General features: G+C 33.5%; 1 protein-coding gene across 1 annotated transcript; it reads right to left on the minus strand.

Moving 5' to 3' along the window:
* Positions 1-10,352: 10,352 nt before the first annotated feature.
* LOC120637892 (protein obstructor-E-like) lies at positions 10,353-20,570 on the minus strand. The gene is made up of 5 exons (XM_039909949.1): positions 20,447-20,570; positions 14,382-14,576; positions 12,592-12,795; positions 11,038-11,251; positions 10,353-10,448 (listed from the first exon to the last, which is right to left on the minus strand). The coding sequence occupies exons 1-5, from the start codon at positions 20,487-20,489 to the stop codon at positions 10,391-10,393; spliced, it is 714 nt and encodes a 237-aa protein (XP_039765883.1). The 5' UTR covers positions 20,490-20,570; the 3' UTR covers positions 10,353-10,390.
* Positions 20,571-25,793: the final 5,223 nt, after the last annotated feature.

Raw genomic sequence — 25,793 nt, forward strand, 5'->3', positions numbered from 1 at the left:
CCCAAAGTTGGAGACATTCATATGTAGATTAAATTATTAATTCTTTAAGAGTGATTTACGCATATAGAATAAAAGCTTGTATGAAAAAGTTAAAGGAAAATGAACTCGGGCGGTTTCGCTAGCAACCGCTAGTCTTACATAAATACTTAGTCAGTTCAAATAATAAAATGCAGGATAGTGGACAAATAAAAGTTTAAGTACCAACTTACGTAGCTGTGTGACATAATACCGTACATCGACATCGAGTTTCGTTTTTAACAGACTTCATTGAACGAGGACGGTCTCATTGAGACCTGTATGTTTCGTCACAGTTCACGCATAACGTTTTATGTGTTAACCTATTTGAATGAATCTTTCTTTATTAAGCTAGCTTATACTCGTAGGTATCAACGATAATAAACATATAGATTTTTATCCGATGTTCCAACCTCTATTCCAGCACGTTAGGGGTAAGCACCCCTAAAAAGACATCCCCATAAAAGGTTTAAATTATATCCTTTTTAGCTGATATATATTCCTTCATTGTTCACGCATAACGTTTTATGTTTAGATCTATTTAAATGATTTTTTTCTTTATTTAATAGCTTATATTTATGAGGTATACATATTTTTATACAATTTTCCAACCCCAATTACAACTCCTTAATGGAAGGCTTAAATATATTTCAAGTTATATCTATCATCACATTTTACGCATAACAAAATTGGTTAAACCTATTTGAATGGTCTAATTTTATATGCTAGATCTTAATCTAGCATATAAAATTAGACCATTCAAATAGGTAGCCCCGTATAAGGTATAGCCCCGGTTTTATTCTTATTTTAATCCTTGTTTACCTGAAGATTTTTGAAGGTTAAAAATGTTAATGTAATGTATTTGACGAAAGTATAATACATCACTTGCTATTTTCATTTGTAAACAATTAATTTGTATACATTTTTTTTATCAGTCCAGGTATTCCAAGAAATTGAATGTCCTTCAAGTTTAGTTAATAGGTTTCAGATTAAACAATATCATCGAGACTCATTATAATTAATTATGCAATCATTTGATTATTGAACATAAGGCGGTAACAGTTTACGAACTTACTCATAAACTTTCTTTAACGACTTTTTCAAGAATGTTCTTAAGATATTAACTAATGATATCACCAAATTAGGCAACTTAGTAACAACAATTAAGGTTGAGTAATCGAATACCACCGAACTGGTCTTAGGCTTAGTTTATAAGACATAATTTATCCTTGAAAACTAGATGACGTAAGATACTGTTATACTTCAATTGGGCCATTCTATGGGACTTTTCAGAGGAAGCTGCTTTACTTATAATATTAGCGGTTCTTTTTATCCTTGAATATATGTAGAAATACTTGATTATGTTTTAAATTGCCATTTAATTTGTAGTTGTGAACTTTAGGTATGCTCAGCTTTATGACATCCAAATAAACAAGGCGATGGAAAATTCCACAGAATAATAAAATAATCGATGACTATTAACAGGTTAGTGTTGTAAGTATGTAGATTTAAAAAACATTTTATTTTAAAATGGCTTTTCATCTTTTAGGGTTTGTCCATAGTCCTCCACGCTGGCCATTATTCCTGAAAACATTATAGCGATCTCTCAGGCATGCAGGTTTCCTCACGATGTTTTCCTTCTATTTCTTGAAATTTAATTTATTAAAACGCACGAAACTTAGAAAAGTTAGAAGTGTATGCCGTGGATACAACTCAAAAGTGAAGCCGTAGTCTCCTCTCCTCTCCTCTAGGCTATCACCGCTACAAATGGCTTGTACTTTTTACTCATTGTCGGAATAAACGAATCCTTGATAATGGTATCATACTATTTGAGATGCATGTATTATTTTATTGTTTCCCAGCTTGTCCTGTATTGTTTGTTATCCTTCAAGACTTTTTTGATTATGTTTTAGTGCCCAGTATGTTTAAAAAAAACTCCTTATTTTATTTATTTCTAACATAACTGTTATTTTTTTTTCATTTTTATAATATTCCGCAAATAGCAATAGCAAATAGTTCCGCAAATAGTTTAATCTTTTACTATAAATTAATGAAAAGATTAAAATATTTGATGGATAAAAGTATTAAATTATATGTGCGTGTGTGCCAAATTGCAATGTATTTGGCTCACGCTTCAGATCACGATTTCGCCTAAACTATCGGCCGAAAAAAATGTTAAATTATTAAGGACTATTCAGTGCTAATGTTCGATGTGTATTCGGCTTTACTTAAATGAATTAGACACAGGATTTGGCCTTGCATGTGTCTAGCTCACGATTTCGCCTGTCCCAGACAAAGTTATGGTACGAGCATTTAAAGCAGTAATTTTTTGTAAGATAATATGTTTATCATATATACACAACAATTATTGGTTTTTGTTAACAAATATACTCAAAAACATAAAATAAGCCTTAAATTTCTTAAGTACTTAGCTATATTTTTTTAACTGTCAAGTATTGCAACTTAAAATTTAACTAAAGTAGATAAACTGTTTTTGCTTGATAAAAAACACTGCTTTAGCTCCATATAACATGTAACCTCAAAATAATCTTACACGAATATCTTGCTGATAAAACTCTATACATTTATGTTCAATATTTTTTTATCAATTTTAATGAACTTTCTAAGGCAACTTCACTGTTGCCTAATACGACATATCCAGGTCGAACTTTATTGTGTAAAATAAGTTATTATGTAACCTAATATAATAATTAGATAAGACATCAATGTACAATTATGCATATAATTACAATATATCAATGTCAATTACAGCATAGTATGTTTGCTAGAAGGTTTACACTAAATATTTTTTAATTATCAATTTTATTGATTTCATTCAACGATAGAGTTGCAGAATAAAGAGATTCTAAAAGATAGGTTAAATATATCTTTATAAATAATATATATGATATAATTTATATCTGCCTGGTTGGTCTAGAGGTTGGCATGTTTTACGAGTTGCGAGATCGAACCCATAACAAGTTCGATTCCCGGGTAGGGCCGGATTTGTTAGTATGATGTATGAGGATGACCTTCCTGGCGCAGTGGTGAGTATTAAAGTCTTATAAATATCAGGAAGTTAGGAAATTTATGACTTTTGAAACCTACCAGCAAGGTTGGGAAATCGGCGGAGTCGAGTGGACTCCGCCGACTCCGTGACTTGAAAAGCATGCTAAGCTCCCACATGCATACCGGTTACTGACACGAACATATTAAATACGCCAACTTACATTAAAGGGTGGGAGGTCTGTGATCTAAATTCATCTTTATGAGATTGAAGGCCTATGCCCAGCAGTGGGCATTAATAGGCTGATGAAAAACATTATCCAAATTTGAGGTAACTAAAATCAACTTTTAAAGTCCATTGAAGAAATCTCAAGGAAACTGCCTTGTTGGTCTGGGTCTATTACGTGTGTCTTGAGATCGCAAGGTCCTATTTCCTTTCCTAGATCAGACCTTAATGTTGTTAAATATTCGTTTTGCTCGCAAGTAATTTCCAGTACCAGTCCTTAAAATGGACCCCGGTACCTTGGAGAGCAAGTAAAGCCATCGCCCCCGTATGATCACTGTGATGTAAATTGTAAAAGCCTAATGAACAATAATGTACTAACTTCACGGGTCAAAGCTGTAAATTTCTCTATCCTTTGTGAGAGGAGGCTTGTTTTTTAAATTATTAAGTTTTATCTAAGATTGTACATTTACAAAAAGTGCTATAATTTAAACTGACAACCGTTTAAATTCAATCATTTCAACTTATTTAAGTTTTAATTAACTTAATTTTAAGAATGTAATGGACTGCCACGCAATTATATTTAGCAAGCAAGCTTAGATTAGTTGGTATGTTGTTCCGATTTAAATAATCGACTTTCTTAACACTTCATCATTATCAATTTCAGCCTATTTATTTCCTATTGCTGCGTGAAGACCTCTTCTCTCTTACGAGAGATGTTTAAAGTTTGGCTTCAACGGTTATGATTACCTACATTCAGTGGCGTGCACTTCATAGATGCACAAAAGCACTGCATACCCTAAAATTGATAAATAACTCGTATAAAAGGAGGATTTTTGCCGTTTTATGCAATTTTCCTGCTGTATGCATACCCTGGTAAGATACCCAGTGCACGCCACTGCCTACATTTTGTAAGCTCTCCAAGGAAGCAAGAAAGTTGGCAGAACTATTTGGTCAGATCTGAGCTTCTAAAGACTAGCCAGCCTACAACTGAGTACTAATTGAGGAATTCTTCAACTGCATTATAACGTCCTTAAATTGGTTAAAATAAAATTGGTACTAAGGATTACGCATTATAAGCAAACGCTTTCTGTAATGAAACATTGTGTTCCAAATATTTAACATTCCAAATCAATACTGTGACTACTTTTACAAACTGTAATATACGAAAGATTAGTGTATATACACTATTAAGTTAAAATGCCTCCTTAAACGAAATTGATCAATCCATTTAATTTGTGAGATCTCAAAAGTTGTTAAAAGGCGTAAGTAATCATATTAATTTGGCGAAGCAGCCAGTCGTGTAATGCCTGTAAATTAAACGTATTACTAAAACTTTATAATTGCCTAAATATCATGCCTACTTTACAAATTACAACAGTATGAACCAGTTTATTTGTTAACTTTTATATGAAAGTGGGCGTAATTCAGATACGACGTTTTGATTAGATGTGAAAGAGATTATTACTCATTGTCTGAGCACGTTGTCGTATTGTTTATATAAAATAATTTCTATTGTACCGTTTCAGTTCTCTGATTGTAAGTACATAAAGCACCCAGCGGGGGCCAAGGTTTCAATGGTAAATATCTATCTTGAACATTATTGTTCATTTGATGCAAAATTATAAAATGTCTCTGCTGATGTTATTTATTATCGAGCCTCTAGTAAATAGTTTTGTATCTTCAGTACACACGTCTCTCATACGCGAATAATTTATATTTCAATAAATGAATGAAGTTACTTATAACTAAATAATTGTTTTCTAGAGTTATATTAATCGCTGTAGTTGTAGTGAAAACATACATGTAAAAGCAGAAAAAAAACCTTGCTTATTTATCCGCACGTTTGCACGCATCGTTTTTATATAATTTTATCGGAACTGCATCCTCTTGAGATGAACTGGAAAAGGAAAAAATAAGATTGTATGTAATCTCTCTTATAACTTTAAATTAATTTATATATATTTTACAGTACAATCTTTTAAATATTTTAATATTACTAATATTATAAAAGTGAAGGTTAAAGTTAGTCAATGAGCTATTGCCATAGCAAAATCCCTTGAAATAAAATTTATACTTGCTGCCCCTCCGTTCACCTCCAAGATGAATAAATCTATGCAGTAGGTACGTGGGAAATTAAATATAAATTATGTGTGCTACCTCATTCGACGCGAGTAAAACCGCGGGGTGCAGCTAGTCATAGTAATAAATGGACTTCAATACTATAACATAAATAGATAGGTGCGTACTTACAGCGTACCATAAGGTGACAGATGGTGACTATGTTTACCTCCTTCCGCATATGACTCACAACTCTTATCCAAGTAGGTGCTATTAATCACACTTCCGGAAGTATTGATTAAATAATTTCAGGGATTGTATGCTTAAATTGATTTATATGTATGATAATGGTTACAAACTCCCCGTATTGCAGTAATGGAGTATGTCTATGGAGCTTTCTTTTATAAATTCAAATTCAAATTTAAAATTTCTTTATTCATGTAGGCCTATCACAGGCACTTATGAAGCGTTCATACATATTTGTTTACATAATTGTAACGGGATGGTGATAACTTCGTTCGCCAACTTAAATCTAAAGCTACGAGGGTTCCAAACGCGCCCTGGTCTAAGAAGAGCCCACAACAAACTTAGCCGGGTAATTTTTTTTTTTTTTTATCACCATCTTCCAGTAAATTTATATTAAGCTATGAAGCTAGAGCAATTCACACCTAAGCTTTTTTATCGTTTAAATAATCCTTAATATTATAATAGGATTTTATATATATTTCTTCAGTACTTCAACCAATTGACATCCACTGCTGAACATAGGTCTTTTGCAAAATCTACGGTTCGCTTGTTTCCATCCGCTCCCAGCTACTCGTTTGATGTTGTCTTACCCCCTTTTTGGAGGCCGATAAACAATGCATTTTCGCCTGCTGCGTCACCATTCCGGTAACCTGGGACCCCAATGTTCATCGGTTCTCCGAGCTATGTGCGCCGCCAATTATTGCCACTTCAATTTATGTCTTACAATCATTAATACTTGCCCACCCCCTTGGTACAGTGTTGAGCCTCGTGGTCTTATAAGCAATACATATAAATAAACAAAGTTATAAAATACACACATCGCCATCTCGCCCCAAAGTAAGTGTAGCTTGTGTTACGGGCACTCAGATGACTGATGAATATGTTTATGAATAAAATTACATAAATACTTACAATATACAGATAACCACTCAGACTCTGAAAAATATTGATGCTCTTTAAACAAACGTTTTCCAGTAGTGGGAATCGAACCCACGGCCTTGGACTCAGAAAGCGGGGTCGCTGCAAACTGCGCCAGTCGGCCGTCAACGGAGGTAACCTGGTTCTTTGTTCGGCAATGTGGGAATTTATAATTTACTTCGGTCTGGTCTGGTTCTGTCTTTAGCACGTGGTTTTGTTGCAGTCTTAAGCACAAAGACGTGCTGCAAAGTGATTTAGCGTTCCATTACGATATGGGTTAAATATAACTGCCATGACCCTAACGGGTTAGCTCGTTACCAAATAAGAATATCAGCATCAGCCGAGATTGCATTCAAGGCCGAACTTGCAATGAAATTCGAAGAAAGGTACTAATGTATCATTCTTTGATTCAAAAACTAAAGTACTGAACCGAATATGATGGAACTTCTTTTAAACTAGACTGAAAGTATATGCTTTGAAAAAATAAGTTCTTATACTCCTTCTACTCGGATTCGCCTGCTCTCTGGTTAACGTCGACGGGTTACTATCAATTGTGACGCTGCTGTCTTAATCTCCCAGCAAGTATTAGCTGCCAGCATGAATAGCAGCAGTTTGCGAAAAGAAATTTAGTATTATATATTTCCCCAGAAGGTTACTACGTTTATGCATCAATGCGGGGCAGCAACAGATTAAATGCAGCGGCGTGTCCGCAGTAACAATAAGTTAATATAGTAAATTTACACATGTTATTTTTATTTATAGAGTTACTATGAGAAGCCGCAGTAAAAGAGCTAAATCGCTTGAGTGATCGGATTTTTTGCAAACTAATTTAAATTATGCGTACATTAAACTTTATGATACGTTATAATTTGAATGTTAACTACTAACATTCAACATACGTGTAAAGGAATGCAATCTGCCAATATAATGATCATAGTTGTAGGTATTTCAAAAACAAAAGTCATTATGCGAAACTTATGAAAGTTTATTGTCTTTGACACACATACATATAAATAAGCGAATAATAGGCGCTGTAAAAATACCAAGTATTATTTGAAGTGTAACTGAAATGTTTTATTACTATCTAGTACTATTGTTGTTATGTCGCTTCAAGACCAACTGGGATTCTTCGCAAAGATCCTATCCTGATTTGAGGCCTTAAAATTGATAACGTGGGTTAAAAAATTATCATTGTCATCACCTTATCAACCCATTATCGGCCCAATACAAGGCATGGATCTTCTCCCACAATTAGAGGGCTTAGTCCACCACGCTGGCCCAGTGCGGATTGGTGGACTTTACTCGCCTTTGTTTATATTATGGAGCACTCTTAGGCATGCACGTTTCTTTACGATATTTTCCTTAACCGTTGAAGTAAGTAACACTTTAATTGCTTGAAACGCACATAACTTGCGTGCTGGGGATTCGAACTTGGCACCTGAAAGCAAAATTTGAAGTCCTAACATCTAGGCTATCATCAGTTATATAAAATTATAGTTATAATTAAATAATATATTGTAATTATACATAATTGGTTTATTTTTTAAAATAATTGTTTTATAAATATAACCTAAAATAAACTATTTAAAACTAAATAAAATCTAAAACGTCCTAGACACCACTGCAGCGTGGCACAGTGCCTAAGATGCTGGCAGCATTGCCCCTTTGGATGGCCAAACTAATTAGTTGGCCAAGGTAACTGCCCGCTCTAGGATCACCGGTAGATTCGATAACCCTTTCGATAATTCTTTAAAAAGAGCTCTTTGTAATTAAATAATCTCGTTTATAAAAGGGATGTTTTTCTTAAATATTTGATAAAACTTCATAGTGGGATTGAAAAATGTATATACCTAAATTAGGTAAAAATTAAGTATGTACTTGAGTACTTTTATTATTATTGTTTTTGTCTTGTAGTATTGACAAGTTGTAGTATTATTAATAGAGAAATTGGAAAGAATCGTGTACCAAACTTCATAAGAGAGTTGTATCTCGTAGTATTTTTAATTTATCAATGCGAGCGCGTTGAATTCTTTACAAAGGCGCAAATGAAAGCGAGTTTCGAATTTAATACAATATAGATAACATCTATAGGATGTTATGATTTTAACTACAGTTAACTTTTGAGTAAAAATATGTTAAGATAAAATACTAGCTACCGACTACTTTCGCTTCGCATATTTTAATTTATAAAATATTCAAGGATAAATTTCAAATTGCATGCAACAAAAATCGAAGCGTGCGTGTTCACCTTTGCAATTTGAATTTTTGTATAATTCACTCGTGTGCTAGAGGTTTACTTAAGGACTACATGATTAAAAATGCAGTACCTCACTGATTGTATGACTGTATGGTCCCTTTAATTAGTAGCTTCAACGGTGAAGGAAAAAATCGTAAAAAACCTACATGCCTGAGAGTTCTTCATACTGTTCTCAAAGGTGAGTGGAGACCACCACTCCGCACTAGGCCAGCGTGGTGGATTATGGTCCTAACCCCTCCTGATTGTGGGAGGAGATTCGTGCCCTGTAGAGAGCATGAATGGGTTGATATGATGATGATGATGTTAAATTAGAATTGATATAAATTAGTAAATTCGATTTTTAAGATATCTATTACGTACCTATAAAATTGCCAGCATTCTTAGAATGTTAGCGCCTGTTGATTATATATTTCACAAGATTTGAATCATTTATATCCGCATACTTTGCTGTAGCCACATTAAAGGTGCATTTCGACCAAACCAAAGCTGAATGAAGCAAATACTGCACATAATTATGATATGTACGTTAGCAAAAAAAAATATATCGTCTGCTGAGTTCTATATTATTAGTCTTATCTCCATAACTCAGTTCGCTGAGTGAACGCATCCTTACTTTTAATGTTTAGTGCGTCATTACCGTTATTTTTTCTTTATATTTGCTGACAAAAACGCTATGATGCAAATCTCGTGGATATTTTAAGTATTCAAATTTAATTTTTGTTTTTTAAAATCGCCTTTAAGAGGATTGGTATCGTCATTGTGGCGACGGCAGATCAACATTATATATATATGGACGGCCGATTAGCGCAGTTTGTAGCGAACCTGCTTTCTGAGTCCAAGGCCGTAGGATCGATTCCCACTACTGGAAAATGAAGAGCATTAATGAATTTCAGTGTCGGGGTGTTTATATGTATATATTTATGTATTTATGTGTATATATTATTCATAAAAATATTCATCAGTCATCTTAGTACCCATAACAAAAGCTACGCTCACTTCGGTGTTAGATGGCGATGTGTATTGTCGTATTATATTTATTAATTTACTTTATATATATTTGCCACTACTCCTTCTCTTCTTGCGGGTCTCGTACGGGACGATAAACGGAATATAATGGAGAAAGGACAGCACGATCAACGTAACTCTCCATTTAGGATAGGACTTTAGTCCAGCAGTTTCAATACAAGTCTCTAAATTATACTAAATCGTTATAAATTTAGAATAATATTAGAATAAAATTTGTGTTTTTATCGATGTCGCTCAGTATCTTCGTCAAATTATTTTTATTTGAAAGGATAAACTTGGCCCATTTAAATTTCACGTAGATCTGGTGAAGATATTTGGTGATAGAAGAAAGAGTTCTTCAATCAATTACAGCAAAGTTTTCGCGATTAGTGTTACTATTGTAGTAACACTCAAAATAAATTGTGAAGGTTCTCGTACATAAATATAGCACCGTGTGCTGGTTGATTTCTTGCTATAATTTCTAAAATATTTAGGATACATAGCATTTTCACAGCAAAACATATTCTTTGCTCTAAGGTTTTCTAAGAATTAATCATCGATTGTTTGGTAAGGAAAAATAAAATACGCTTCTTTTTTCTTTATCTTAACGTATATTAACTTATTAAGTCTTAGGTGTAACTAAACTATTTATTACTAGCTTAAGATCTCGCCTTGGGGGTTGGGGCGGCATCTTCGGCATCCTTATACCAGTCCTCGCTGAAATAATAAAGTTATCTTAGTATTTTTGCATTAATATAGTAGATATTACGCTTATTTACTAAAAAAAACGCTTTCGTTGTGTGACTTTTTCTATCTAACAAAAATATTTCAAAGCAACTTTTTCTATAAAGTAGACAGTACATTTCTGGACTTCATACTAAAAAGAGCTTTTATACTTTTTTATTTGTTATATTATTGGCTGAGAAGGGTTTCTGTTGATTCCCAGTCTACGCGCCAGCATATTTATGGAAAGGTCTCTTTTCAAGGTTAAACAAGTTCTTACTCTCTTGGTGACTGTTTGATTCATTGCATTGTATTATATATATTGGATCGTACTATATATTATTATTACAGTATTTATTAATTGGATAATGTGGCATAGACAGCTGATTGAAATTGTTTTCCCTTCCAAAAACACAAACGCTTTTTACTTTTGTAAAATGTACATATTTATATAATTTATATATTAATTTAGGTATATTTTTACTAGGAGGCCTTTGACCTGCAGTATGTTAATAGGCTGATGGTAGGGATGATAATACCCTGCATTTAAATTCTCGAAAGTGTAGTAAGGTCATAAACTCACCATCCGCGTACGTTCTCAGGTGCGTCACACCTTTGACTTTCCTCGTTGTAGACCTCTCCGACTTGGCAGCCGAGATCACGGGGTTCAACACCGTTTAAGCACACGTAGAATCGTTGGCAATCGTTAGGGTGGGGGAACTTGGGGTGAGCGATGGGCTGACCCAGAGGGTCGATGGGCAGTTCCTTGGGGCACTCGAAACCATCCTTGGTCTTCTCTGTAAATAAATAAAAGTTTAGCAAGACACAATAAATAATTTAAAAGCTAAGATATCAAAAAATGGATAACACAAAAAATGGATATAGCCGTAGTTCTGGTAATAAATATATTAGACCGTTTAAAATAAAAGAAATTATCTTTACATAGACTAAGTTGCACCTACACTTGCACAGAATAAATTACATTAAAATAACATAATAGCAGCTGTTGCCCACGGCTTTGTACGTGTTTTTTGATTTTTCAAGAATCCCGCGGGAAGCGTACATTTTCTCGTGATAAAACGCAGCATATTTGTTAATCCAGACTATAATCTAACTCCATTCCAAAATTCAGTCAAATTGGGTCAGTATTATTAGCGTGAAAGCGTAACAAACATCCATTCATCCTTACAAACTTTCGAATTTATAATATTAGTAAGATTCTACTATCAGCGTAATTGTTCTAATTTTAGTCAACACTACTGTTGACTATTTTAAAATTATATAAATTATTTATTATTATAATAGAACAATTCATACAAATTCTAAGGTATCACGCTTACAAAAAAAGGCATTTGTAACCTTTATAAGTAAACAGAGATATTGGTATATTGCACAAAGATAATAGAAGTAGAATGCATAAGCAAAGGTTACGAAAGATATAAATAGTGAATCATTTAGATGTATAGAAACAGTGAATGCAACACGGAGAAGGGCATTTTGTTTGATCGCAACCACTAGCAACGTTGCGGGCATATTAAAGTGGAATGAACATTTAAATATGCGCTAAGCATTAGTGCTTTGCATGGTAGGTATATCATTGTTCCAACAAAATTGTTCAAGATTAGGTCGTGCCTTAAACTTACTACTAAGGTTCTATGCCATATATAAAGTTTCTCGTAATAAATTTTGTTTAGTAAGTCTTTCCGTACTAATAATATAAATGCGAAAGTGTTGCCGTTTGTTTAATAACTATTTCCGCAGGATTTAAAAAATATCATTTTTGATACGCAGTTGACAGTATCAGCTATATAATAGCTCTATAAAAGCAAAATTAGTGTCGGCTAATGCATTAAGGGCAAATGGCGGACCCCTTCTTACATCAACGGCTAAGTGAGAGGCTGTATATAATGCTCACAGAATTTATTAGATCGTGTCGTATCAATTTGTTTTAGTTCTGTTACGAAAATGACTAATCTATCAGCTCTACTGTGTATTTTACGCTAAAAAAATATAACTATATTCTTAAGATGATGATGATGAAATATTTAGGTTTATTTGAAAACGCGTATATTCTAAAATGTCTAGTCAAAGAGCAATTCAAAATAAAAATAGTGAGTTAATATGAACCGCAACTTACTTTCTTGGGCGTTGCATCCTTGTCTGCCAGCGGTATCGGGCCACACGCAGGTTCCAGAGTATTCGTCGAAGTGGAGTCCAGCGGTACACTTGACTTCTGTGACTTCACCTTCGATACAGTTGAAGAAAATGTTGCAGACGCTGGGGTCGGGGTGAGCAAAGAATCCGTTGCGGCGAGGGCATTGGGTGCTAGGCTTGGCAGGTTCTGAACAAAACATAGATACATTTAAATTGATAGTTCTATAGTAAAAGAATCTTATTTTGATTAAATGTAAGAATAATTATGATTTTAACAGATAACATATTATCTTTACAATCTTCAAAGGTAGTACGATGATTCAAAACTAAATGAAAGAGTTTTGCAAATAAAATCATTGCAAGTAAATTAATAATAATATTTATCAGCAATTAAGGTGTGCGTTCATAAGACCCTGCATAAAACAAAGCAGCAACTAAATAAACGAACAAATTCTCTATTTGTGAGAAAGGGTAAAAATTAAAAAACCAGGATTATTACGAAAAAAAATCAAGGCAAAAGATCGAAACAACTTTTTAAAATCGTATTATTAATATAAACGTATAAGTTGCATCATCTCAAAGTCGAAATAACTTTCCGAATAGAAATGGGGATAAGGCAGTAATAAATGTTGTAAACCTTGAAATAACAAGTTGCGATGAATGAGGTCGTATTTCTAGGTATACGTATTCAGAGATAATGAGCAGGAAGTAAAAAGTATCTTTCTATATGACAAGCTTAATGCACGCCGATCGCTATTTTTATATTGTTCCGTTCTCTACCGATTCGCCTTGGTTCAACGAGTTATTTGTCTCGTATCGAATTCCTTTCACGTCCCATTAAAATGCCGGCAGACATACAATATCTGCAACTTTATCGTGACACTGGTATTACGCGAAAGGCAAGACTGCGTAAGTTAGTCACATCACGTGGCAGTTAAGCAGATTCTAAGCTAATACAATCTACAAAAAGTCCTTCTGTTCGTCTTTACATAGAATCGCGACAAATTTTATTCCATTTAAGTCGACGCAATGCTTCTTTGCACTGTATTGTATCACAGTTTAAAGGTATTCATTTCTTGTTAGCAATTAAAGTAATTAAAAAAGCTGGTGCGTAATACCAATGTTATACAATGGTATGCAGGTACTTAGTATTACGTGACAAACGTACTAATTGGCCTAGAAAATCATTAGGGTGTGACCTAGGTGGTCAAAGGTGGACAGGACACTTTCATTTCTGGCATAGTTGCGTTGAGTGACCTTCATAATAAAATATTTTTGCACCACTTGGCTAATAGCAAGTAGAATAATAATTCAGCTGGAACCGGTGTAATATAGGTGTTCCTTGAGTTTATCATATAAAGCTTCATTATAAAGTTACAACTCTAATACACTTTATTTATAATTTCATGCAAGTATTTGAGGGTCAAATGAAAAAATATTTTAATGTCACGTTAGAGACTTACGAAATTTGTTCAAACTTAGTCTAAATGCTATAACCTTACATAAAAAAGGGATGCAAGTGATTCAACCGCTGTGTGGCATAATGAGAAATGGTTGACGCATTAAAAGTGCCTTAAGTGGTTATTTTAGTTAAGAAATTCGATGTGATTTCGTTTAGTTTAAGAGCAATAGTTACCCATCAAAAATTAAATTTGAATTCGCCATCCCACTTCTGATATCAGAAGTCATTGAAATACGTTTAATATTTTACGCGGCACTATCGAACTATATATGTGTATGATTTGAGTAGGTCCATAATAAGTAGGTACTTACGGAGTTCAGTCCTGTCACCGCAGTCTACATTGAAGGGCTGGTCGCATTTGTTGATCTTCCTGATGGTTGGGTCAAACACAAGGCCGTCGGGGCACAGCTTAGTTGTAGCAACGCCGTCGACGCACTGATAGAATTTGTCGCATTGCCTGTCATCTTCATATTGGCCATCTTTGTTCGGGCACTTGAATTGCGCACCTGCAGCAAAACAATTTAACATATTTAATTTGGTAATAAAATTCAATTTACTTTGTGCAAAACAAACGAGCTATTTACTACAAATGAATGATAAATCAAATCCAAGATATTCTGTCCGAAATTTTTATATACTTGTGTACACAGAAAGAGTAGGAAGAGCTATACAATAAGCTAATAGCACTTCTAAATCCATTCTGCCATCTGAAGATTTTGGATTAAATGGAATATTTAGGTCCAGAGTTAGTTTCCCAGTTTGATAGCTGTTACAGTGACAACAAATCTTGTAGATGAGTTACAACTAGAAGGGTATAGGTATCATTGTTAAACGAATTATCAGATATAAGGCAATTATCAAAAACTATGATGATGAGAATATTTCACTATTTTGCTATAATCAGCCAAATCTTCACGTTGCAATTTATAATTTATTTAATCTTAAATCAAAGCTAAGTGCATATTAATAAGAAAGTTTGCACTGTACTGTAAATATTTCCTAAGACAGGAGCGAAATGTTCTCATTTATCTGAGTGATGTTATCTGAGTCGTGTGGTGTATCTATATATTGAACAAAATTATAAATTAAACAGTGCAGATTTTCCTGTATTACACAGCGGATTAAGATTAATATTTACACACAATCTACAATTTTTATAGTATATAGTATATTCAAATTTGTTGAAGTTTTATATTACGATCTATCTATCTATGATGATCACAATCCTTATTAAAGCTTTTTTTATTATTATAAGGTTCATTATTACAGCAATATATTCCTTACTCTACTTATCTAATATCTGTTTTTCGTTGTTACATAGTATAATTATTAATTTTTTGCCGTTTAATCAGTGATTCGTTCCACTCTGTAAATAACGGTACATTTTTTTTTCACCATTACAAGATGCCGTTACAAAGTCCTATGCGATAACAATCGGACCCAACAACAATAACGAATCAAAGATAAAGTGAAAGCCGAATCAATCAAGCCAAGAATCAGACCGACTGTGTTCTGATACTTCGAAGACCGAACGGGTCACTATTTTTTTTCTTGCATAACAACGCACCATTATGTAACCGTCAACGTCAACAAACAATATTGGGTTACTTGCTCTTATGCGTACTTTAGCAACACTTAATTGAACTACAACACGTAAAGGCGACAGCACACTTGTAAGACAGTGTTGTAACAAAATTGCACGCCTAATATTATCACGCAAATAAATTTAATGCCTAATACACTTATGTTTCGCAAATGATTTAGTAAAGTAGCAAAGGACTTTGACAGCCTAAATATACCTTCATACTCTGTACCAATGCGTCGAATGGATATTTTAAAAGTAGTGCTTGCAGAAAATGTTGATTAATGTATGCTTTGAATTTATGGTCCCGGAAATGTTAATGTCCATCTTAATGACTATGTGAGAATACGACATTTAACGTGAACGGCTATTCGCGGTAAATGTCTAGTGCTAATTTATGCATTTCAAATCGCGAGCGGTCAAGGCTATGTAAGCGAAAACTTGATTCATTGAATTGAATTATTTTTTCATGCAAATAAGGCAATAATTTATGCAATTTTATATGTATATTTCTTTTTTTTCTTCACTAGGTCATTGAAAATATAACATAAAAGTCAATCCTATTTTGAGTATCGATAAGGTTTTCTTTAAATTAGCTAGCAAAGAACAAAGCATTTAAAGAACTATTTTATAATTTAATATTATGTAAATTATGTGGACTGACATGTCAAAATTCAAACTTGATTTAGTTACCTAATAACCTTTTTAATAGATTCTAATTATAAAGTTGCCAGAATGAATTAAATCACTGAAACTAAGCCAATACTTGAGATATGATTAAATTTTAAAGTGAGTAGATTAAATGGTAAAATTATCTTTTGGACTAAGGTTACAAAATTAACTCAATTAGAGTAAGGGCATAGTAACTATATTATTATTGCCGGGCTCTGTGCTAAGTATTCCGGCAAAGATAGCGTTCTGTACATAGTTCTTGCATTTAAAATGAAGCTAAATTCGATTCGCTCCAGGATCTGGGCAAGACATTTTAAATCCTAAATAAATACCTTGGTCGCTTAGGATTTGTATACAACGGTTGGGGTGGTTGGTAGACGTCTGGGAGGTATACAACGGGTTCCCCAACGAGTTTGGTCTAACAAAGCCAACAAGAGCGACGTGCCGTGGTGGTTTTTAGTTTGGGTATACCCCTTTAGAGGGGGGAGTCCCACATACCCTCCGTCCTGCCCAAGGGTTGGAGGTGGCAATAAAGCTTTTCCACCAAGCCGAAAAAAAAATGGATTTGTATACAACCGATTCAGTAGGACTGACTCTACTGCTGATATGGAAGTCCTTTTAAAATGGATGTTTATATTGCTTCCAAACTATATATTGCAAAGTAATTAGGGTTGCTTGCAACCATTGACTGATTTTGACGAAAAGTACGGATAAAATTTGCGCTTTTTATCGACTGATCGGCGGACATAGCTTATGGCATAGTCATTGTATATGCTCATACTGTTACCTAGCTATTTACAGCAGTTGTCACAGCATAGATAGTATCGGTTTATCAGTGTGCCCACGTGGGATAAATATCTATGCTGGGTTTGAAATACGCCCGCGCCGTATCGCAACCTAGTGGTGACGCAACCAGTCGAGAAGTGAAAGCGCCTCGCTTGCGACATGCGGTGCATCGCTCGGATGCATCACATTGCCTTGTGACGAAAAACTCGGTGAACTATCAACTTTATGTTAGTGTCTACGAATGTGAACTTATCAAATGAAACTGGTCACTGAAGATCGAATCTTTTCGGCGAGTTTTTTAATGATAAACAGCATATTTAGGTGGTCTTATCTTGAATATTTTTTAATAGAACACTTAAATAATAATTTATTTATAGTAAATAGAAATTCCGTTTTACTGCAATAAAATATTCTATAACTACAGCGAAAATACTTATGAATTCAATTTTACTAAGATCGGTTTTAGCGTGGAGACGTGCATTGCATATATACTTAAGCACATATAATATTAATATACATTATGGATTTCATCTATGATAATATCTATTGTAAATATTAATCAACCTTCAGTAAACGATTTTATTCCTTATTTATCTACAATTAATAAAATTGTAGGTAAATAAGGAATCAACAAAGCTATCGCTCTTTTATTTAAAAATGCTTTTCAGCAGTTTCTTTGATCAATCTAACCTCAAATCTTAGAATGAAAATATACTGTAGTTAGTACAGCCACTTCTACTGACAGGGTAGAATAGAAAAAGGATAACACTACTAAATCTTCAGTCTGGAGATATTAGATAAGATTGAATTTTAACTTTGTAATACATACCTATATTTTAATTAATCATAATAATATACCTTAATTATACATTTACCTTAATTAGTCATAATAATATATGCATATCTTGGTAGAGGTATCATAAGTCAATATTTAAACGTATTCAACCATCGATTTTTTTAGTCACGTTTTTCTTAGTTACTTATAGACCGGCATACAAAATTAAATGTCAAGTTTGAACAATTTCCATAATTATGTTTAATTTAAATATTTGAAAATAGTGAAATATAAATAAATTAAGGTATCAAAAAAAAATGTAGCGCGTACATAGAAAGATTCAGTTATCAATATGGTCAGAGTGATATGACTATTATTTACTAATCATAAATTTTACCTGAACAAGTGTTCATCGTCATCAGTATAAAAATTAGTGTAAGTGAAGCAAACAAACTCTGAACGGATACTAATTTGTAACTTCACAAGGAATTTACAACCGAATTTATGGATCCTACTTACCTATTGACACCAATGACCTGACTAGCTATAATTTTATTTTATTCAATCTCCTTGAAACTATGCAAAGGTTTCCAGCAACTTATGTAAAGTGGTCTGGTTGCAAAAGCCTCTATCCACTTTACGTAAACTTTAATATGCCTATTTCAACACAACAATAACGCAACGCGTAAAAAAATCGTATTATAACTTTTATGGAAAAGCAAAAAAATTGTGCCAAGGTCGTATTTTCCGCGATTGGCTTGAATATAAAGTTTAATCTCTTTCAATTATCATATTCATTAAGGTCACATTATAAAAATTAAAGTTTTAAGAAAATAATTCCGTAAACTTTCTGTAACAAGTAAGCTGTAAGTCAACAAAATAAAACATTAGGTATAATTGCTCAGTTGGTTCTTGTAAGGTTATTTGGTTTTAATTGCGATATAATCTGATGATAGGTCACAAAATGATATAAAAATGGAAGCGCGAAAACTTCATCTTAGATTTTAAATGCTAATGATTTTAAAAGCTAATGTCACTGGTGGCCACTGGCCTCCTTCGTCATAGCAGAGAAAGATTTGGAGCTTACATTTTCCAAGCTGCTTAAATTCGGGTTTGACTACAACATCTACTTGCTATTACTAATTGGGAATGGGAATCGAACCCAGGATCTCATAATCCAAAGCCGAAATAGCTTACCAATTAACAAACGAGGCAGTTTAATATTTCACCTTCTTAAAAAAAAGTTTTAAAATAAACTAGCTAAAAATAAAATAGCTGAACCGAAACTTTTACGTTATTTTTTTCCACGTTCGCTTTTAAACACAAAGTAGTGTTTTTCAGTATTGTTGTAGTAAAAAAGAAATGTATTTGTGATAAGTCCATATTATGATAGAACAATAAGTACAACGAAATAGTTTTGTGAAATATTTTATCGCTTGGGTGGCTATTGGTTTAAATGTTTGTATATGACTTCAAGATCAGGGTTGGTTTTCCATATTACAGACTGAAATAAGAACTGCTACAATAAAGCGAAAACTGATGGGTGTTCTTTTTTTGGAGCCTTAATATCGGAAACAGGTTATAAGGCTTCTAAAAGTACTTTATGAAAAATTCAGGAATGATATTATATTGAACAGGATCAAGTCAATTATTGTTTAAGGCTTTCGGATAGAATTGTCCACATTTGCCCGGTTATTATTATTAATAATCAATAAAACTCACATATACTAACAAAGCTACGTATAGATTGAAATGAAGTCTTTATCTCTCCTATGAAGAGAGAAGAACCCTCGCAGATGAGAAAGTGACCAGTGCTTAGCAGTGCAGCATAACTAGGCTTAGGTTTATGCTAGTGACATTTATTGGAATACCTGAACAATGCTACTGAGATTTACTACTATGTTTGAACATTGTAATGTTAAAGTAGTAGTTACGTTAACATTTGAACATTTTCACTGTTAATCTGATAATTGGCCTTCAAGTCTGAACATTTGCCGTCTATTTGTTACTATGAACTCTATATTCGAGCTTTATAGAGCTTTAGAGTCACTAGCTGCATACAAAGTGGCTTTCGAATACTCTATTTGAATACTTAATAAAGAGATATATGATACAAATAAAACCACTTGGGATTATATATCGGTGGCCAGGTGTGCACTGAATATTAAAATATTGAGTGTCGATTTTAAAATAGCAAATTGCAAGAACTGGTACTTATTTGATAAAAAAGACAAGATTTCTAGATTTCCGCTATGAACAGAAACGCTGATTGTCGTTGAAAACTTAAGAAAGGTATAATTTTATGGTACACTGATAATATCCTTTATATATAGGACTTTAGAACCTCGTGCCGTTTTACCATATATCTACATATGTATTGCATCGTATAATGATATTATATATTAATTAAGTTATAGTTATTGTATGTACATAATTTATGCACATCGAATTAATAATAATAAAAACAATTTCAATAAATAATATTTACATATATTAATAGTAAATTTTTTTATATATTTTATAGAATATTTTTATTAAATAATTTATTGATTGAAACTTACTCGCAAGAGTGGCGACCGCTGCTAATACGATGAACACTTTCATGATGCCCTTTTGATTATATGATTAAAAATATTTAAAAATACAATGACTAGATTGCGGTCCGACCCCTTTGGCGACCCTGGTGCGACTGACGAATGCAAGCGTCGCTCGCGCTTTTTCTTCACTTGACCTGCGTATGCGCCTAAAACCGGTACGAAGACTTAGGCGTGATTTAACAAATTATTCTATTAGTGAAACAATACTAATTTCCGCAATTGCATATAAATCCCATTAGTTGATGATGTCGTTAGCTTAATATAGAATTCCTGGAGAAGTACCTGTTCGCTTAGTTAAACGAAGCTGTCGCTGCGGCGGCCATGTCCCCTAATTGCATACTTATGAGCGTTCAATATTTCCGTATGCAAGGCGTAAATATGTAACGTTACAATAAACAATTCTCATATGACCCTTAAGTTCGACGTATATGCGGTTAACTGTACATCCTAAAAACTCTATGATACGCCGCGCATAGTAATACTTCAGTTATTCTACTTACATACGTTTGAAAAATGTTTTTTTCAATGCACGTGGCCGAATGGACACTGACTCGGCAGTCGTTACGTTCACTTTGACAGGTTTATTAAATTTAGGTCCATGAAATTCAACATTCGAACAGTCTGGTGCCGAGCGAACATTTTTTCTGTTTTATATGAACGAATAAAATTACACCATAGTACAGACTATGTTAGTTGTGATATCTCATGTTAGATTAACAACTATATGTTTTAGTAGCACAAGTTAGTTGGTTTAGCCTATTATGGAATAATTTATAACTGAATAACATGCTAAAATGAAAGTTAAGCCCGCCAGCCAACATTGAAGCTGTGGTGGTGTGAGACTAAGGTCTATATTATATAAACCAACATCGAGCTATCGGTTCCTGAGAAAAAGATTAAGCAAAGATTGACTGATACCTTAGTATCTTTGCTTAAAGCCGAGCTTGAAAACCAGTTATTTGCTTGATGTTGGTTTATTAAATAAGGGCCTTAGATCTGAATCCCACTCAATCAAACAATTATTCTTTGTAAAGTCAACATCTCCTGAGGATGCTCCGGTTTCGAAGCGAAACGTGCGTAGAGGGTACATTGCCGAGGATCTGTTTGGTGTGGAGTATACGGATTGTAGTTATTATAAATAACACGATAAAGATTCTCCTGCTGTTCGCAGAGTATAGCAAATTAAGTTTAATTTTCATAATCATCATATCTCCTCATTACCGGCCCAAAAGTTAGAGGTGTGTGCCGAGGTTAGAAGTCAGCCCCTCCGAAAGTGAATCCGGAGTCCAAACCTCTAGGCTATCACCGCTTTAATTTTGTGCAGTCAAAATGTTGTAACTAAAGTTTTAGAATTTAATGTTGATGAAAATATTTACTTCAAAAAAAATGTAGAGCAATCCGTTTGGTGACATCGGATAGGAAGACATCGCTATTTAAGAAGTATTGAGAAAAATTTTGTTGGATTATTTGTGCCTTGTTTGATCGAACCGTAAATATGTTGAAATTCGCATTACAGTTTGCATGTAGTCATACAGTCACGGCCGAAGAGTCATTACTAACAACCACTGACAAATAAAAATTTCAACCCACACCTACATTTTCGTTCCGTGTCGCACCCATGGTGACCCTCTTAATATCTTAACCCACCGAGGCTATTTGAAACTACTAGGAAACCTCTCATAAAAAGTATCACTTGATTAAGAGAAATTATTATAATTTCAAATAACCTTTATTTCACTTTTTCATTCAAAAACTGCCCAATCTAATCTATTTGTAATGAGTTGAATTGTAAAAAGTAATGGACCTATTGAGTAAGAACCTAGTGTGAATGCGTATGTGATGTTTTTTTTTATTTTATCTAGTTTAATGAGGTTGAGGAATCATTTTGCTGTTGCTATACAAATATACGAGTATGACCCCATTCGACCGTAAACGTTTTCACTGCATATTTTTTTCATTATCATTTAAAGTAGGTAGTACTAATCTCACGAAAAAGCTGTAGAGCAAAGGTTTTCTTTGTATATATGTTAATCCCTATTCCTATCCCTATCTAGGGATAGGGATAGGAATAGTCCTCCTACTATTATAAATGTCAATGTAGGTTTGTTTGTTACGCTTTCATGCCAAAACTACTTAACCGATCCTCATGAAACACACATTCTTGAAAGTGTTTGAAGTAATATAGGATACTTTTTATCCCGACATTAAGCTCGGTTCCTTTGGGAGAGGGGATAAAAGTGTTTGACGATATTACACCAAAACTACGACAAATTATAACCAATTTAAGTAATTATTTTGTACTTTAGAGGTTATAATATGTATTTAATTTTGCCCAAACTTTGTCTAGATATGATGAATCTGGTTGGAGGTAGAGGACAGAACTTCTCGATACTGAATACTTTAAATTATTTTAGAATGACAACGAAATTGAATGCCATATCAAAAAACAAAATCAAACGCAGACGAAGTCGCGGGCAACAGCTAGTTTTGAATAAATTAAGACTACAGTTTAAAAAGTTTGTCATTCCAAAACAGCTGATCAGATGTTCACAATTGCAAAGAATCATTTATTCATCTTATTTAAAATAAAACGTATTAAAACTTTTAATCCTATTTATATCAAGTCGGTAAACTTTATGAGCACTTTTGAACCTGTCTATTTGGAGTTACTCCAACGCCGCCGGCTCTAAGAAGAAGCCGACAAGAGAGTCATGATTTCCTTAACTCATATAGAATCATGTTACTAAAAGTAAAGCCACGAAGGACTTGTGTACCTTTAGAAGACGAATGAAAATCTATAATTTAGGACTGTTTCCAATAAATATTTTTTTGTATTTTATCCGCTTTACGTGTATATACCTACTAATATTCTGCCCTACAAACCTATGAGAAGTTACGAAAGATTACGAGGTACCTATTACTACTTTATCTTTTTTTGTTTATAATAAACCATAACATCTAGCGGTATTTTTAAAATATAAAATTCTATTCGATTATATTATAATTTTATATAGTTACTTCTTTTCGGTACAGTACATACAGTTTTGACAATAGCAGTACTATTCTATGTTTGATGCACACAGACATAAAAAAAAACATAATATTATACTCACAGAAAAAAATTAAACAGACTAAAACTTATTTATCCACTCTTAACGCCTCTGTTTTTGCGTCTAAAATATCAGTTCGACTATTTGATAATAGCACTTTGTGAATATGTCGAATGTGAAATAACATCCATCAATCATCAAATCACCTAACATTATATGCAAATAAGTAAATAATAATACTACTTGCATTGTGACAGACAGCACCAATAGGAGCCTCATATGAGCTGCAAAGTTCAACTGGCGCTCATATAACTATTGCAAAATTAACCTTTACTATATTCGCGCACGGGACAGAATATTTAGAGATTCGCATAACATTATCAAAGTGACGATTATATTAAATCGTATCCTCAGAGTATTATTGTGCTGATGCTGAGCACATGCCTCCTCTTTGATACGGGAAATGGTGTTTTTTTTTTTAGTAATAATTGACGGACCAAGTAACGGGCCACCTGATGTTAAATGGAAAACTAGCTCTTATTAACTGAGCAACACTTAGCAGAGCAAGCAAGGATCTCATCCTTCAAACTGCCGCCCTGTAACCATCAACATTAAGCGTAGGTGTTAGCCTCGTGTGCCTGAAATTACACGAGCAACCACGCCTTTCAGACCTAAACACAGCAATGATTTTTGGCGACAAAATTAACCAAGGCTATAGTAGAAATTTTCCGGACGAGCTCTGTCACAAGAAACTCAATAACAACTTCTACTACTACTACATAAAGAACCTCCACGCTGCCCTAATGTGGTGTAAGCAGGCTTTTACAATTATTTATCACGTGCAGTTGGGTGCATATAGAGTATGCACAGGGTATGCATTCAGCAGGCAGATAATATAAAATGAAAAAAATCTCCCGTACGAGTTATAAAAACTTAAGGATAGGCTTTGTAAGAGTTATAAAAAGCCTACCCTTATTTTGCTTCATTTTATATCATCTGCATACTCTGTGCATACAATCTATAAGCGCCACTGATCACATGCTAGTGATAATAACCAAAAGCGACGACTTGGAGTGCTCACGGAGACAAATAGTTTGCCAACCCTAATTTCGTAGACTGGTACATAAAAAAGCTAATTTTCGCTCCACCCAGCAAACAAAACTTTGGCTACGTAATTTGTTATCGAACATGCTAAATAATATACTAATAAGGTAGTTAAACATGAACGTGACAAACGGGATATATAAACATATGTTATCTGATAGATCACTTAGAGATCTCTCTATAGAGTACGAGTACAATAGAAGGGAAGATATAAGTCATCAGAAACCAGAAGTAAATCCCCAAGCAGGTAATATTACTATGCTTAGTACATCTATATATTAGACGGCCGACTGGCGCAGTGGGCAGCGACCCTGCTTTCTGAGTCCAAGGCCGTGGGTTCGATTCCCACAACTGAAAAATGTTTGTGTGATGAGCATAAGTGTTTTTCAGTGTCTGGGTGTTTATATGTATTTTCTAAGTATTTATGTATATATAATTCATAAAAATATTCATCAGTCATCTTAGTACCCATAACACAAGCTACGCTTACTTTGGATAGATTATTTTATCCATTAATAATATCCCTACTGATATTATAAATGTCAATGTAAGTTTGTTTGTTACGCTTTCACGCAAAAACTACTTAGCCGATCCTCATGAAACTTTGTACACATATTCTTGAAAGTGTTAGAAGTAATATAGAATAGGTATTTTTTATCCCGACATTAAGCTCGGTATATTTGGGGGAGGGGATGAAAGGTGTTTTGCGATTTTACACTATAACTCCGACAAATTATAACTCATTTAAATAATTATCTTAAACTACACTTAAAACTAAATTGAATGCCACATCAAAAAACAAAATCAAAAGCAGACAAAATCGCGGGCAACAGCTAGTTATCAATATAGAAGAAATAAACTTGAACGATAACGATAAAGATTTTGATTTTAAAAGTAAGGGAGTTCTTAGAGCTTCCTTAACTTATATATTATTATCAAAATCTGCTTTAAAAATTGTATGTTTGCTATGTAAATATATAAACTGAAGCTTACGACTAAACCAACTTAGTCGTTATGTGCAAATATTGTAAGTGCTTCAACAATATTATAATGGCAATAAAACCCTAAATAAAAGCTGTACAATAAAAACTCCTTGTTGACTCCTTTATTGAGTGAAAGAAAGATAAACCATTAAATAATAAGTGCGTTGATTTGTC

Source organism: Pararge aegeria, chromosome 4, assembly GCF_905163445.1.
Source record: "Pararge aegeria chromosome 4, ilParAegt1.1, whole genome shotgun sequence".
In the NCBI taxonomy this organism is placed as follows: Eukaryota; Metazoa; Arthropoda; class Insecta; order Lepidoptera; family Nymphalidae; genus Pararge; species Pararge aegeria.

Coding starts and splice junctions, on each gene's coding strand:
- LOC120637892 (XM_039909949.1), bottom strand. CDS start 20,489: ATGAAAGTGTTCATCGTATTAGCAGCGGTCGCCACTCTTGCGA. Junction 14,577..20,446: donor AGCGGTCGCCACTCTTGCGA/GTAAGTTTCAAT, acceptor GTTTTGCTGCAG/GTGCGCAATTCAAGTGCCCG. Junction 11,252..12,591: donor AGGATGCAACGCCCAAGAAA/GTAAGTTGCGGT, acceptor ATTTATTTACAG/AGAAGACCAAGGATGGTTTC.